Below are 15,732 nucleotides of genomic sequence, written 5' to 3'. Positions count from 1 at the left end.
ACCTGCCTTTAATTGTGCCTCTTTTTGGGGGGGGAGGCTTTTGGTAACAGCTGAGGATCTTGCAGGTCTGTTGGGAAGCCACGGGTTCTGAAAGTAGCTTGCTGAAAACTTAGGATTTTGCTTTCTTTCCAGATCCCAAAAGGATAATCACCTACGATGAAGCCATGGATCACCCGGATCAATGAAGGTAGCAAGACAAGACTGCCTGTTATAACCTTTCTGCAGCACTCGTGCTGTTCGTGGGGGACAAAAGGCTTTTATGCTCCTTCTAAATCTTCAGTGCAGCAGAGGAACCATAACTAGAATCACAGGATAATATATACAAATATATAATATAGTTATTTAAAAATGGCGACTGAAAGTAATTAGACTTCATAAGGAATCTGAAAATTTATTTCAACGAGACTACACACGTGATTATTTAATCTCCGGTACTGAATAGATTTTTTTTCTTTTTTTTGTTTTGTTTTTGTTTAAAGAGTGAATGCAAGTGATTAACAAACACAGACTCGATTTACAAGCCCAGTTCTAAAGTTCCTGCTGTCGTCTACATGGGCAACAGCAACCCACTGGAGAGGCATTTCCACTTGACAAGGTTTCTGTTTCTTGTTCTGTGACTGTAGTGACACACTAATCACAGGGAAATCAGGATGATTCACCATCCTTCATCTCCCCTTTCCCTTCCACCTCCCCCCCTTTTTTTTCCTGTTTTGTTTTCCATTGAATGCTGGAGAAACACCTTGAAGTTTGCAGAGTTTTTTTTTTTTTTTTTCCAGAGAATTATAACACAGGTTTTTGCCAGGAGTAAAGCAGCCAGTCCTATTTTGGGAAAATTGTCTTAAAGCATCGCTCTTCTGGGGGAAAGATGGTAATACTGCAGTCCTAGGATGCATGGTGAAGTCACACAGTTGACCTGGCTCCGGTTACACGTTGGACTATTGCAACTGAAGAGTTGTTTCATTTTAAAAGACAACATGGAAAACTAAATAATTGGTTTAGGCATTTAATATGGTTTAAAAAAAATACAAAACAAAAAAAAAAAAACAACAAACACCACTGTTCCCACAGGTTAATGCCATTGTATTACTGGGAGCAAAAACAAAAAAAAATCTCTTGCTTTCAACGTAGGTGCTTCGTACTTGCTCTGTCTCCTAACACTACGTGTGCTGGATTTTTTTTCCCATTTTCATTGAAAAACTAAAGTGGAATTGAGTTCTGCTAACGCTCACCCTTCTTTAATTATTTTTTCTCTTAAAAAATTGAAAAAAAAAAAGGAGGAAAAAAAAACACAAAAATTTTAAAAAGAAAAAAAAAAAAAGAAAAAGAAAAATGGGAACTTGAATCCTTTTCGATTTGTCTGTAGATCACCGATGGCTGGGCTCCCCGCACCTGCCCGTTGGAAACGCTCTTTTATATTTTAACGCAGTCTGTGTATTTCCGGGCTCTGCTTCTAATTATCTCTTAATAAAAATATATTTTATTACAAAAACGGAGGGCTTAGGAATGAAAATAATAATAATTTAAAAAAAAAAAAATCCGAAAGAAAGGAGAGCTTTCTAGCAGTGGTAGAGAAGGCTGCTCAGCCTGCAGGCTCCAGCTGTGTAACCCGCTCTGTCCCGTTGCAGCTTGTGTGTGGCACGTCCAAACCGTCTGGGGGCTGTGTGGTTCTCGTGGGGGGGCTCCCGGTGGGAGGATCGCAGGGTCCAACGCAAGAGCCAGCAGAGAATAATCCTGAAAGCAACCCCGAGGGGTTTCTGGCCCCTCTGAGCTCAGCGCCAGCTCGCGTGTGCCTGGGCACCCAGCTCAGCAGAGGTGCTGAATCCTCCGATGAGGCTGGATCCTCTGGGGCATTACAGGAAGCAGAGAAGCCCAAACCTTTTGCCTACCCCTCGTGCTTAGGTTTATCCACTTTCCTTTTTTTTTTTTTTTGTTAACGACGAGTATGTAGCATGCATTTTTAATTGTTTTTGTCCTTTTAATGAGATTGTTCCTGGATGAAGCGCTTAGGTTCACGGTGGGACAACGAAACTTAATTCTGTACCTTTTGTAAGATTGCTAGCTTTCTGCAATGCTTAGTTTTAAAAGTTTGACTATGGATTGCCTACTCCATTTTATGTATTAAGTGCTATATAGTATAATACCCTCGTATGATACTATATAGTAGCGATGTATTGTATCAGTCCAAGCTCAGAAATTTGTGGTTGGCCAGTCGCTGATAGTTCTGTTTCACCTATAAACTGTATCACCCTTGCAGGTGTGTGTAACTTGCAGATGTACAACATGTTTACAGATGTGCCCTACATCTAGTCCTCCTGCGTTCCTATTTTTACTTCTGTCGAGTCTCCCAACTGCTTGCCAAAAGTCGGAATCGCCTCCCGCTCCCCTGCGAAAGAGCTGGGGCGTTCCTGAGCTTTAAGGTGTTGAACAAACTGGACAACGGGGCTGGTGGGAGGGGTAAGGGAGAAGAAATCTTTTTTTATTATTAGTATTTTCAGAATGAAAAAAAGTGTTGAAGGCTGATAGCAAAGTTTCCAGTTTGTTTTACTGGCTTTAAGGCTCTGCTGTGTATTTATTTGCCTTGTGTAGTCACTTGTCGCCTTAAGGGCTGGGTTCCATTACAAAAAAAAAAAAAAAAAAAAAGACAAAACCAAGACCTATTTTGCTCCCCCGGGGGTCTGAGCTGTCCTGGTACCCTGCCCCGGCTAGGAGCTCTGAAGGAAGCACGGTGCACACGATGGGTGGGTTCGCTGGTCCCCGACGTCCGTCCCCGCTGCTCTGTCTCGCGGCCGCGTGGCCCCGTGCCGGCCGTACCCATGTAGAGACGCCTCCTCCACTGTGTCTCTGAACATCCCCTCTTCAAACACCCGTCTGTCTGTCTGTCTGCACGAGCTCCTCGGCACGTGCTCAGCACTACGTGGTTAGGAAATCCTCTTTCCGAGCTCTCGCGGTTGCAGCCCGCCGCCGAAGGCAGGGCAGGTTTGGTTAGGTAGTGCCCGGAGCCAGGCAGGACCGTGGAAGAAGCTTTCTCTGTGCTTTGTGTAACTCGCCCTGTCCGTCTGCAGTCCTCCCCAAGTCCTCACACAATTCCTTACTGAGCACTTATTAAAAATATCTTAAGATTTAATCCGTTTTCTGATTATTTTTGTGTAAACTTATAAAAAAAAAAAAAGTTAAAATTGAGCTGTGACTAATTTTAGCGCATTGAATTAATGCTAAGGTGTACCTGATCGGTCTCGTGGTTTGTTTGTTGGACTCAGAGTATTAGTACTGTAGCATAAACCAAAAACAGCCCGCAGGGGGTGCGCAGCCCCCTCCGCGGGGCTGGGCGCGGCGGCGTCCGCGGCGCGAGGAGAAGGAGCGTGTGTTTATGGTGCCATTGCTTTCGTTACGCTGAGCTGAGGAAGTTCAAAACAAAACCCCTTGAATGTGTGTAGCGCTGGGAAGTGGCTCTAAGGGTGAAATCACGACCTATTTTTGTAATGGCTACGAACTAATTCAGGTTAAGGCTTCTTTCACCTTTCTGTTCTCGTTGGAGGCGCTACGCGTCCCTTTCCGCCCGGTTCCCCCTTTTTTTGGCTTCTTATTTATTTGAGTAGTGATTCCTGCCCGAGACAGGGGACGTGCGGATGCGTGGGCGTCCCTGCGGCGCTGCTTTCTCCTCTGGACAGAGGCTTGGTCTTTCCTCACCTCTCCTGCCTCCCCGGCAGGTCCTGTAGGGTGTCTTTTGGGGTCTCGTGTACCCGAGGCTCGGGCACGTGCTTTCTTGGCGGGTCGGGGAGCGCTTGGTCTGCTTCCAGAAGCTGCTCTGTGCTCTCCTCCCCCAGCAGAGGTGGTGCAGAGGAAGGTCCTCCAAGCCCCTCAGTCCCCTCTTCTGGGCCTGTTTGCCAGGTCTTCAGCTTTCGAGGTCTGGTTGCGTTTGGTTTTGTTCTAAACCCATCTGCAAAACCCATTTCGGAAATCTCCGATTTCAGAAATCTCTCCGGTAACGTGTAGCTCCAGCGTGTGCTTTCTGGTGCTCACCCGCTTCAACCCATTGCCCTTTCTGAACCGCCAGCCCCGCTGTTTGCCTTCCCTCGCTGCTGTGAACTTCTTTTAAATGTGAATTTTCTTTTAAAAGAAAATTCTCTCTGGGTTGTGAGCACGCCAGCTATTTGACGGCCAGGGGTCGGTAACAGGGAGAGCCGGCTAGCTGAATCAGAAGGGAAATCACTTCCTGCTTGGAACAAAATTTAGAGATGGAATTTGTCATCTGAGCTGTGTGTGTACTTAGTGCTTTTCACCTTAAAAGAGAGCATCACCTCAGCACGACAGCGTCCTTTCCAGAAGAGGCTGGCGGGTGACTGCGGGAGCACCTCGGGCTGATTTCGGGACTGCTCATACGCAGCCGGTAGCTTTCCCCTGCATCCAGTTTTTGCTCTTGATTCAGCATTTTCAGTGAATTGCCAAGGTGTCCGGAGCTTTCAGGAGTCTTGTCCCTAGAAGATCTTTCTGTATGTATGTGTGTAGTGATTTGTTTTCCATGCAGAGGCTGTTTACAAGGGAGATGATTAAGGTCAAGAGGGGAGAGAACGAGGCCAGCCGTAATTTAAAGCTGCTACAAAATTTCGCCCGGGTGCAGAAGGCGGAGGAGGTCTGAGGCTGGGAGACTGCTGGCGTGAGGAAGGAGCGAGGGTAATTCTGGCTTCGGCCACCACGAGGACGAGGTGTGTTCCTGCCTTTCCTTGTGAAAAAGCCCCAGCGCAGGCAGCCGAGAGCCGCGAGTCTGGACTCGGCGCGCAGGAGCGGAAGATCTCGGTCTCCTCTGCCGGCTGCGCTGCCTTCCAGAGCTTACAGAGCTTTAGAAATTTGCACAATACGTATCACACCACAGGGTAAGGCTGGCTTCCTTGTATCCTGCTGGAGGTCCTCGTGAGTAGCATCGCTTGGCAGCGCGGTGCCAGGAGATGCGGGAGCGCTGCGCGCGGCCGCCCCTCGGTCTGCTCCAGGAACAAAAGTCGTTACCCGTGCTTTCACCAGGGGATGCTGACCTGTATTTATCTTGACTGTTAATCAGAAAGCTTCATTACGGCATGTCCAGAGCTCTAAAGCCATTTTGTAAGATAGCAGTATCCCTTTTCTACAGCCTTATTAATGAGTAGAGTATCTTTAAAAGAAAAAGAAAAAAAAAAAAACTAGTTCATTTCTTTCTGTGGTATGAAACTCGTGTACTGCGAACATATGAACGTTTAGCAAAAATAAAACTTACAGTTTTCTTAAAAAACAAACAAACAAAAAAAAAACAACAAAAAAACTGTCTGCTTTCCATACAGTCTTTCCTCAGGTGCTAAATAAGGGTTCCAAAAATGGATACTGCTTTAGGAGTTTCTGCTTTATTCTTAAAATACATATTTTTTTGCTTAGGTGTTGTAAAGATATTTTAACAAGAATGTTTTTTTTAATGTAAATAAGATTATGCGTCTTTAATTTTTTTGTTTTATCTCCTTTTTGTCTATATTAAATAGTCTAATTTTCATTTTATCCTTTTGAGAAGGACCCTCTTGTGACCTTCCTCGAAGACATTTCATTGAGTGTTGCTGCATTTAAGAATGAATCTACAACTGTTCATGTCTTGGATTAATGCTGCTGCTGCTATAAGTAACCCTGAAAATCAAGAATGTGTGATGCACTTTTTTACATGACCATGTAGTTCCTCTGAGGATAGTTGAACCCTCCTGTAACACAGCCACTAACTGCGGGGAGCTGGGAGCTGGGGTGTCGGAGAGGGCTGTACCTGATCCTGGTGCTGACCTACGGGAATTTCTATGCAAACGCAAGCAAAAGGAGAACTCTTAACTTGAAAGAACACTGTGCATTTTTTTTTTCTCTCCTTCCTTTTCTCAAGCTGCTATTGGAAGGGCAGTGCAAATCCCCGAGGTTTCCACCTTCTCCTTCCTCGATGGCTGGCGGTGCGGGAAAGATGCCTGAGTATTTGTGAGGTCAAAAATCTCAATGAGCTATTGTCTCGTCTCCGCTTTGAATATTTTTTCTATTTGAATAGATCTTTGGAAGGAAATTGCTCATCTCTGGAAAAAAAAAAAAAAAAGAAAAAAAATTAATACTTTATCTCAATGTGAAGTTAACCAGCAGTATTAAAAATCGCACGGCCTCCTTCCTGCCTGGCTGCCTCCCCGAGGCTGGCGCCGTGTCCCATGTCCTCCCCTGCTGCAGCCTGAAGGCATGTGGCACGAGAGGAAGGGCCCTGGGGCGCTGCCACGGGGCGTAGGTGGCTCCAGGACCTCTTCTTCCCCATAGGTGATACCCAGGCCGCCAGGGGTGGCAGGGAGGTTTGCACACCGCGGAGAAAGAGTTTGCTGGAGAAGATAGAATTGACTATCTATAGAAGATCCTTTAAAAAAAAATCTCAGTAAAGTGAGGGAAGGTCTAAAGTTGTGTAGGAAAAATGCTTTGGGATTACAACTGCCTGGAAAATAGTGTATAAATGCCGTAGACCACAATTCCCCGCCTGCTTAATTAGTTTATCCAGCATCATCTTTTGGCCAGCGTTTGCTCTTTTACACACATGCGTGTGTGTCCATATCCTGAACGTGCCTTGCGTGTGTGCTCGGTCTGTCTAAACAGACCTTGCAGTGGCTCGTGAGCTACCGCAGGGCGCTGCGTCGGAGAGCCGGGCTGCTCGCTCGCAAGTCCCCTAATTGTGCCCCATCTCCCCTAACCAAACCCCATCTCCCATAACCAAGCCCCATCTCCAGTCGGGGAGCGGTCGTTGTCCCTGTGGCCCATCGGGTCTGCGGTCGAAACGAGGCTTTGAAGCCAGTCTGGATAGTGGCTGTCTTACAGTTTGGGGAAAATGTCCTATGGGATGGCACCTTTCCTTTCCTAACATGACCTGTTTTCTGCGACTTTTGAGGGGAGTGGGGGTGAGAGAAAGAATCTGCTTTGCTGTTCTCCTGCAGACAGAAATAAGCGTTGCAGTGCTTTGCCTGCAGAGCAAAACCAGGTGAAGGTCCAGAGCCAGCGCCACTCTGGAACTGGGGGTTCTCTGCAACAGCCGGGATTCCCATTGCCCAGGGGATTTATTCCCTTCCAGGCTGTGGTTCTTGTTACTGTGGGTTTTTTAAGTTTTTTTTTTTTTTTTTTTTTGTAAAGGAAAAGTAAACATGCCTTGCTTACAGTTAACAAAGTAGAAATGCTTATGTTTGCAGTCAGTGACTCAGAATATGAAGCTGTGCAATTCTTGTTTCTTCATCTCTCTCTCTCTCCTCACCCGTCCGTGTGATTTCTGTTAGTCTTTCCGTACTTCTGCCACTGTAAATGTGAAAGCTTGCTTGCATTATTTTTTAGAAATGCATTTTGCACACTCGGGTTTCGCTGAAGCTCCGTGAAAAGGTTAGTTTGAAGCAGATGAATAAAGCTATGCACATGTTTTGAAAGTTTAATTTGTGTCTCATTACCAGAAGTGACTTATCTGCCCTCTTTTGCATTCCTGTGCTGTCATTGCCTACATTATCTTCACCATCTCGGAGGGTATGATGTAAGGTGACAGTTCTTTGCTGACAGCTGTAGCAGAAAACTGGCGCTTCTTGATTTTTTAGTAGCCTCTCTCTCCTTTGCTTTCTCTGTCTCTCTCTCTCTCTCTCTCTCTCTGTATATCTATATAAATATATATATTATTTTTTTATTTTAAAGAGCCTACTTTAGTAATTGGAGGGAGAGGGGTGAGCTGGCTTGTTTCGGATACACTTTGTGCTGTTGGATGAACGAGTGCCCTTTTTTCTCTGGTCGGGAGCGCGGTGGCCGTACCTGCGCCGGCCGTGCTCTCGTGCCACGCGAAGCAGCTTGGCGGAGGGGATGGAGATCTGCCCGCCACGTTCGCCGCTGGGCAGGCTGGTGGCACGGGCAAACTTGAGGCTTCTAACAGCAAAATAACCGAAGAGAAACTCTACCGTTTTGTATTCCCACTGTGAGCGAGAGGGACAGGCTTCCTCGCTGTCCCGCTGTGGGTGTGTGTGCGCGGGGTGCGTGCGGTTTGTAGCAGCTGGAGCGGAGCAGGGGCTCCCTCCGGTCTGCGGGGTGAGAGCTTTATTTTGGCTTTGTTTTCATGAGTTATGTGCGTTGGGTTGCAGGTGCCCCCTTTGAAAACTTGTTGCATAGCCCAGAGCCTTTGTGCAGAGGCGTCTGGATTTTGTGACGGGAGAAGGACCCCGACAGCTTTCTCCCCGTGTTCCCTTCACCATGGCAGAAATTTGTACTAACTTGACAGCTTTTTTTTTCATACAGAACAGGGCTGCTTTTCTATCTACCATCACACGTGTACTTACACACCTTCAGTGGCTCGCAAGCCTCTGAAGGTCCTCGACTTGTTTACTCGGGGGATGGATGCCCCTCTCTCCCCCTCCCCGAATACTTCAGTGTTAATAGCGGTGCGAAACACCACCGCACGCTTCAACTCCGCACTGGGCTGGAGAGCTCTCTCCAGGCACACCCGCAGGAGCAGGGCACGGCTCTCCTGGGCAGGAACCCTCTACTCCTGCCCTGCCGATAGTTCTCATTTCCTTCAGTTCCCTGGTGTGTATTAAAATCGCCGCGAGGGGTTGTGCTCTACCTGCTCAGGAGCTGAATTACCTCTGACCTGCGGAGAGGGGCAGCCCCTCTTTGTCGTCGATGTTGTAGTGTGCAACCACACGAAACAGGAAAGGTCGGTTTTGTTTTCTTCTCCCCTTCCTGGTATTTCTGAATAGGTTAATGCACTCTGTGTGCCCAGCTGAAAAAGTAGGCGTTTTCCCGATCGTGAGAGGGTGGCTAGAAGAGTTAGTGTAATACCTGCTGTAGCTGTGTCTGGCGCAGCCCGCTGCGCTGGTATGGGTGATGTCACGGACTGTAAGGATAGGTAATGTCCATGAGCTGTAATGGCATGATGTATCTTTACCAATGATGTCATACTTCACACTAAATGTTTAAGAAAAAAAAAAAGTTACCTGAATTTTGTTTATTCTGCACCAACAGGTCTTCAAAATTTATCCAAATTTTATTATTTTATCAGGAAAAAAAAAAAGAAATTTGTGTAGATCGAATACGTTAAGACAGACAATAAGTGATGTAAATTGTTGAATAAAAATTTTAAAGTTTGTGGGCGTCGGTGTGACTTTTTTTTTGCGCTCTTACAGAGCATCCCCCTGGCCCTGGGGATGCTGCGTGGCTGCTGGCCGGGCAGCGCTGGCCGCGGAGCACACGCATGGTTGGGGCTGTGCCTTTGTGAGTGACCGGTGCTGGGCATGGCTTGGCCTCGTGGGGGTTGGAGCGAGGTGTCCCGTGCCTTCACGGGCAAAGGGAGGGCTGGGAGGAGGAAGGGAGCCCTTTAGGGGCCGCATTCTGGGATGGGGACGTGTGACTTTGATTCCAAGCGCACAACAGCAAACACCCACCAAGCTGGTTTTATCTTTTTCTTTCAGTCACATTTATTGGCAGTTGTGGCAGCTGGTACCGTTTAGGAGTGTTGTTCCATAAGCAGTTGCAGTACAAGAAGGGGTTGTTATTTCAGGAGGGGAGTATTAGCACCAAAAGGGAGCCGGTGAGCTTTAGAAACCTTGCAAAGATGTGCTCGAGAGTGGGGGCCGGGCGTCGGGCAGCTACTGCTGGATGCGCCTGATGGACTGGATCTGGGAGGTCTGGGCGTGTGATCCCCACTCTCTCCAGTGCTTGTAGTCTCCCCCGTGGTGGTCGGCCTCCAGGACGTACTGGTAGCCGCGGTACCCGGGATACTGGTAGCAAACCCAGCTGGAAGAAACGGAGTCGTCAGGCGGCCGTAAGGGGAACGAGAGGTAAGCAAGGGAGTTACGGGGCGTCCCCCCTCCGGCTGTGGCAGCATAGTGATGGCCGTGGTTTGTCCCTGCTGCTAAGCCCAGGCACATTCGTGCTTTGTGGCCCTTTGCCCGTCACTTACGCGCCACAGGGGATCTTCATGGAGCCCACTTCGTTGTTGGCCCAGCCCATGGCCTGCAGCGAGGGGTAGTCGTCGCTTATCTCCCACTGGCGGCCGATGAAGTTGTCTTTCTCGAAGACGGTGATCTTGGATTCCTTGTGATTCTGGGGCGGAAGAGCAGCGGGTGAGGGGGAGGCAGTGCTCCCTCCCCAGACACGGGCTGGGGCAGTGGCACAAAGGCTGCCCCTCCGTGCAGCCCGGTTTGGAGGGTTTCCTGCGGGCTGTGTGTGCAGCCCAAGGGACGGAGGCATTCAGAGCCCCCAGGGCTGGTGTGAAGGTGCTGGGGCAGGGTCAGGGCTTGTCCTGGGAGGTGTCAGCAACAGCTCTGCTCGTGTACAGCAGACGCAGAAATTCCCTTTTAAGTTTTAGAAAGCAGGAAAGCTACAGCAAATCCTGCTGGGTGCCAGGGGAAGAGCTGAGCCCACTCTAAGAGCCTCTGCTACCTGCAAAGCCCCTGGCATAGCAGTTTTACCCTTCCTAGCCCCACTCCCTTGGTCTGAGGGTGCTGCCTGGGAGCCTTTGCTCTGCCTGCGCTCAGAGACGTGTGAGCTGGGAGCTGCTGTGCAGCCCGGTGCTGCCTCCAGCCCCCTGCCTGGCTCTGTGCTGGGGCAACAGAGGATGCTGCAGCGCAGACACCTGGGGGCAGCTCCTGCCCTGCCCGGGGCAATTCCTGCCCTGCCTGTGCTTCTGCTGCTGGGACAAGAGGCTGCAGCCAGCCCAGGAGTGGGGGCACTCACAGCAGAGCAGACGGGGCGGAAGGACATCAGGCGCTCGATGTGGTAGGCGTTGCTGCCGCTCCAGGCGTCCCAGCGCGGGTACTCTCCCCTCTCCAGGATGAACTGCTGCCCGCAGAAGCCGGTGTGCTCATAACCGACCCAGCTGCAAAAACAGAGCAAGGGCTGCCAGGGCTTCCTGCAGCAGCTCTGGGCATCCTGCTCGGGGCTGGCACCGGTACGTGGATGTAGGTGCAAGGAGGAGGTTGAGGTTTGGCCTCCGCCCGCAAGCCTGGGTGCTTGGGAGGAAAGGAAACGGTGCTGGATGTGGGCAGAGCACCCGGAGAGGGTGTAACAGCCTGGCTAGTGCCTGAGAGGCGTTCAGCATGGCAACACCAGCATCCCCTGGCTGCAGTGAGGGTGGGATCCCACCCTCAAGGGGCCCAACCTGCAAACCTTGGCGGTGGTTCTCTTCCCCAGCAGAGCTCGGTGGCTATCTGCATGGATTGGCATCATGTTAGGGTGCCAAAGGACATCTCCAGCAGGGTGTCCTCTCCCAAACACCTCATTTCTGACTTGTTTCCTAATTACAGCCTGGCACAGCCGGAAAGACCTGAATTCCTCATGCCCAAACTAGGCAGAACCAACCTGGCTCTGGGCAGGCCTGGGAGCTGTTGCCTGTTCCCTTTTTGGGTCCCTCTCTGCTGAAAACAACAAGGAGGTGAGAGGGACGCCTCCACCCCACGGGACGCAGTTTGCACACCCACGAGAGCCTGCCCATCACCTGCCCCCAGCCCGGGCACCCCACAGGGTGCAGACCCCTCCTGGGCACGTCCCCGTACAGGGACCGGGGATGGGACATCCACAGCTGAGGGAAGTGGGGAGGCAGAGACTGGGCTGGGGGCTGGAAGGAGGGAGGCACACCGCTGTACGGCCCGTGGTCCTGCTTATGGGGTACAGGGGATGCTGAGGGGCACGCTGAGTGCAGGGATTTTAGGTCTTGCCACTGACCAAAACTCAGCCCTGGTCCCATGCCCTGCAGTCAGCCTCCTAGTAAGCAAGGTGAACAGCCTGGCTGGGAACACATCAAGTGGAGCAGTGAGCTGATTACGGCGCGAGCACGCATGCTGCGGTAATCCCATTAGCATTACAAATCCTAAATATAGCAGTGCAAATCTATCTTGTCTGCTTCCCCGGCCCCAGCGGGATGTTTGCCATGGGGACTGCTCCTTACGCACAGCGTCTCAGAGCAGCTCGAGAGCTGTCTCGCCTGTTACAGGAAGGTTCCCATGTGCAGGGAGAACCCTGGCTCTGCTCCATACCCTAACAGTGACTGGGGCAGCTCAGTGCAGGCTGCACGAAGGCTCTGGTCTGGCACTGTGGAGCAGGGCTGGGCCCTGGGATGAGAAATAGGGTTCTTAGGCATGGTGCTTCATGGGGTTACACGGGTGAATGGGGACCAGGCTGAGCTCGTGAGCCAAGAGCCCCTCACTGAGCACTGATCTTTGCTGCATCCTCAGGCATCATTCATGCTGAGCACTGGAGAGCTCCAACCTCGCTGCTCCCAGATGCAAGAGGCAGTTTTAGATGAGGCCAAAGGTGTTGCTGCTGTCCCCTGGCCCTGTGTGTCTAGTGTCCATGCTGGTGCTGCCCAGAGCTCGCTGCTCTACCCTGGCAGGGTGGGATCCCCGTACCTGGCTTCCCCTGGCTGCAGTGCTTGGCTCCAGCTCAGAGGGGTGAGACTCGCCGGCCCTGCACGTGCTCAGGCACCCCTTGCCCCGCCAGCCCCCCACCTGGGAAAGCATCCACGCCACGGGCAGCCAGGTACTCACGCGCCACACTCCACCTTTAGGGAGCGGATGTTATCGAAACCACACTCCATGATGTTTGGACAGGCCGAGGTGAACTCCATCCTCTTGCCCTGGAAATTTTCTTGATCGTATACGGTGATCTGGAACAGAGAACGAGCTGCCAAGTTGCAAACAGCCCAGCAGTGGCCCCGAGAGAACCAGCACCTTTTCAAGACAGAGGGTCATGCTCCATTTGGGGAAGAACCGGCTGGCATCCCTGGCCCTGCAGTGCCCTGCCTGGTGCTGGGGGAGCTGCACGCCAGCCCCTGCTCCGCTCTCCTGCTCACCCCTGCGGAGATCAGTCCCCAGGGCAGCAGTGCCGTCCAGAGCCATTCTGGGACGGGCGGGCGGCAGAGCTGTGGCTGGCATTTCTCCCAGCCTCTGCTCTGAACACTCCAGGGCAAAGAGGATTAACGGGGAAAGGGTGAGGGGGAACTCCCTGGGGGCTGCGGCTGACGCTGTCCTCTCCATGCTTCGGCAGGATTTTGCCCTGCTTGCACACGTGCTTCTCCTTTCCCTCTCGGTCCCCTCTGCGAACTGGCTTTGTCCTCAGTGCTGTCACCATCCCTGGTGCCCTCAGGGCTGCTCTCCACCTCGCCCTGCCATGCCCACTGCCCCCTTTACAGCCCCTGTGCCCTGCTGTCCCCTGCCCACCCTGCCAGCCTGCCTTCACCCACAGGGGAGGGCAAATAAGAGAGTGTGGCTTTGGGGGACTGCGGTAGGTGCCTGGCACAGCACAATTTGTCACAGCAGGGCACAGCCAGGCCAGGGTGCTGCAAACAGGCTTATGAAACCCCCCGGGGGTGTTGGAGAAGGCGGGAGGCATGCTCCTGTGACTTTTTTTCTTGGCTCCCTCGGCCTCGCTCCCTGCGGTGCAGCTTTTCTGGCTGGGGAGGACTGGCTTTGCCCCCTCCCTGTCTCCCACCTCCACACCTGAGAGGCAGCAGGTGCAAGGACATACCTTCCAGGGGCCCATGGGGACAGGCAGAGGGTTTGTCTGAGCCATCTTTGCTGCTGGAAAGGTATCTGGAGAAGGAAGGAAAACCAGTCGGTGTTGCAGAGCACTGCCACGCATCCCCCTGCCCACTCACGGGTCTCTCAATGAGATCCTCGCCAGCTGCAGACGGTGTGGGGGGCACAGCAGGTGGCTCAGAAACACAAAGTGGGGTCCCCCTCCTGCCCACAGCCTGCCCACCACCACCAGGGGGCCCCTTCCCTCCTCCCGGCCACGGCACGGAGCCCGTGCACCCGTGTCACACCAGGATGCAGTTCTCGGTCCACTTCTTCCCCCAGCCATGGCGACGAAACCCCCTGAGCCATTTTGGGGAGCACACTCTGCCCTATTACTGGAGAGGTCCAAGAGACCCTCTGCTCCCATCCCTACCCTTATTATGCCTCCCTTGGGCACTCCTTCCTCATATCGGGATAGCCATGGCTAACAGCCTGAGGTGCCAACCGGGGTGCTGTGCCCCAGCCAGGCAGGTGCCGGGCACGGAGATACCTCACACCACGGGGGCTCTCTGCCACCCACTGTGCCCGAGCTGCCAGCAGGGACGTGTGGGCCCTCCAGATACCTCTCGCTCCTCTCCTGCCACCGGAGAGGAGCATCCGCACAGCGGCAGCAGGGCGAGAGGGGCTGGGGTGGAGCGGGCCGGCCCCAGGACTCACCTAGCTCAGGCGGTACTGCTGCTTCGCCCATGTCATGCCTGCCTACTTCAGCGGCTCGGCTTTTATAGGGCGCTGCTGGCCAGGAGCTGCTGCCAGCATTTGCGGAGCCGTCAGCACAATGCTCTCGCTGGCATTGTTCTGCTGATCCCCAGAGATTTCAGCAGCTCATCCCCATGGTCCCGGCCACATTCTTGGGGAAAAAAAAAAAAAGAGGAAAAAAAAAAATTTGATCATAACAAAAATAATTGGGGTGGCTGTTTGCACAGATAATCTTGGGCATGAATGACTCAACATTTTGACTCTTCTGGCATTTTCCAGGAGCAATGCACTGCGCCATCACGGGGCCGGCCTGGCCCGGGTGCAGGTGAGCACAGGGGGACAGCGTGGCACTGTCTGGGCGAGCCTCGCTCCACCGGCCACAGTGGGTCCCTGCCTCCATTCCATGTGCCGTGGGGCGGTGCAGGGGCTGTGGGGCAGCCACAAGCCCCAGGGCAGCAAGGGGGCCGTGAGGCTGCTCCTTCCAACATGGTGGGAGCTGCGGGGCCCCCTGCCCACACAGCCCCAGAGCCACACCAGGCCCTCGGTGCGGTGCTTGCTCCCTGAGCTCACACAGCGCCGCCATGGCCTTGGTGCTGAGCCCGTGGGGATGGCAGGGCCGCCATAGGCCTGGGCGGCGTTATAGGCCTCGCGGTAGCCATGGCAACCTGGTGCACCTAGGCCTTAAGCCTCACAGTAACCATGGCAACCAGGTCCTGCTCCCCCTTCCCCGCAGGGCTCCCTTAGGGCCACGGCGGGGCGGGTGGCGCAGGGTGAGGGTGCCATGGGGGATACAGGCTGCAGTGCCATGGTGGATGCAAGCTGTGGGTGCCATGGCGGGCGTAGGCCGAGCCGCCGGGGGTCAGGAGGCGAGCGTGGCGGCGCGGGCTGCTGCCTCAGCGCATGGCTGCCGGCACAAAGCGCCGCCCGCGTCTGACTGCCCCTTTTGTCCTCGCAGCACAAAACAAAGCGCCCCGTCAGCGCGGCCTGCAGCCCAGCCTGGCGCGTGGCCTGCGGGGACCCCAGCAGGGCTGCATGGCCGGGATGGTGTGTGCGGGGAGATGGGGCACCCCTGCTTTGGGGTCGTCCTTGGGGATGGGGATGGGGACCCCCTGAATTATGGGGGTCGGGGTGGTGAAGTGGGGGGAAGCAGAGTGCTGCTGAGGTCTGACACTGACACAATGGCTCATTTTGTTGCTACATCCCAGCAAATTCAGGGTGGGGGGCAGCTGCCCTCTTCCCAGCCATTGAAACAGCCTTCAAAGTGTCCCCAGATGAATTGGGGCACCCACCCCAGCAGCGTGCGCACCCTGCTCTGCTCACACATCCTCCAGCCTGCCTTCTGGGGACACTGCCAGAGGGGCATGTGGGCTGGAGCACATCCCCAATGCCCCCCAGCCCCCTGGACATGCCCTGGGCATGGCTCCTGCTGCCCTGTGGGCATGGAGGCTTTGCCAGGAGCTTGGTGCCGCTAGAGGGAGAGCTC

At 53.0% G+C, this 15,732-nt stretch overlaps 2 protein-coding genes across 5 annotated transcripts in view; one reads left to right on the top strand and one right to left on the bottom strand.

Moving 5' to 3' along the window:
- NUFIP2 (nuclear FMR1 interacting protein 2) overlaps window positions 1-15,732 on the top strand; it is a 34,435-nt gene that overhangs the window by 11,760 nt on the left and 6,943 nt on the right. For 2 of the 4 annotated variants that reach the window (XM_040532913.1, XM_040532916.1), the window contains exon 4: window positions 133-8,958. In XM_040532913.1, the coding sequence (XP_040388847.1) occupies window positions 133-185 (53 nt within the window). In that variant the 3' untranslated portion in view covers window positions 186-8,958. Of the gene's footprint in view, window positions 1-132; window positions 8,959-15,732 lie in introns of those variants that run through there. The other 2 variants (XM_040532914.1, XM_040532915.1) reach the window with 2 other exon arrangements.
- On the bottom strand, window positions 9,443-14,398 carry CRYBA1 (crystallin beta A1). The gene is made up of 6 exons (XM_040532920.1): window positions 14,211-14,398; window positions 13,504-13,568; window positions 12,525-12,643; window positions 10,717-10,858; window positions 9,941-10,083; window positions 9,443-9,774 (listed from the first exon to the last, which is right to left on the bottom strand). Exons 1-6 carry the CDS (start codon window positions 14,239-14,241, stop codon window positions 9,627-9,629), a joined length of 648 nt encoding a protein of 215 aa, XP_040388854.1. The 5' UTR covers window positions 14,242-14,398; the 3' UTR covers window positions 9,443-9,626.

The sequence above is a fragment of the Cygnus olor genome, chromosome 20, assembly GCF_009769625.2.
Source record: "Cygnus olor isolate bCygOlo1 chromosome 20, bCygOlo1.pri.v2, whole genome shotgun sequence".
Taxonomy (NCBI): domain Eukaryota; kingdom Metazoa; phylum Chordata; class Aves; order Anseriformes; family Anatidae; genus Cygnus; species Cygnus olor.
Note: the sequence above shows the minus strand (reverse complement) of the source record. Positions and strands in the feature narration are given on the sequence as shown.

Bases quoted from the DNA above. Each gene is read 5' to 3' on its own strand.
- CRYBA1 (XM_040532920.1), bottom strand. From the start codon at position 14,241: ATGGGCGAAGCAGCAGTACCGCCTGAGCTAG. The intron at 10,859-12,524 runs GTGAGTACCTGG...CTGTTTTTGCAG, and splicing joins CTAAAGGTGGAGTGTGGCGC to CTGGGTCGGTTATGAGCACA. The intron at 10,084-10,716 runs GTGAGTGCCCCC...CTTCCGCCCCAG, and splicing joins TCCGCCCCGTCTGCTCTGCT to AATCACAAGGAATCCAAGAT.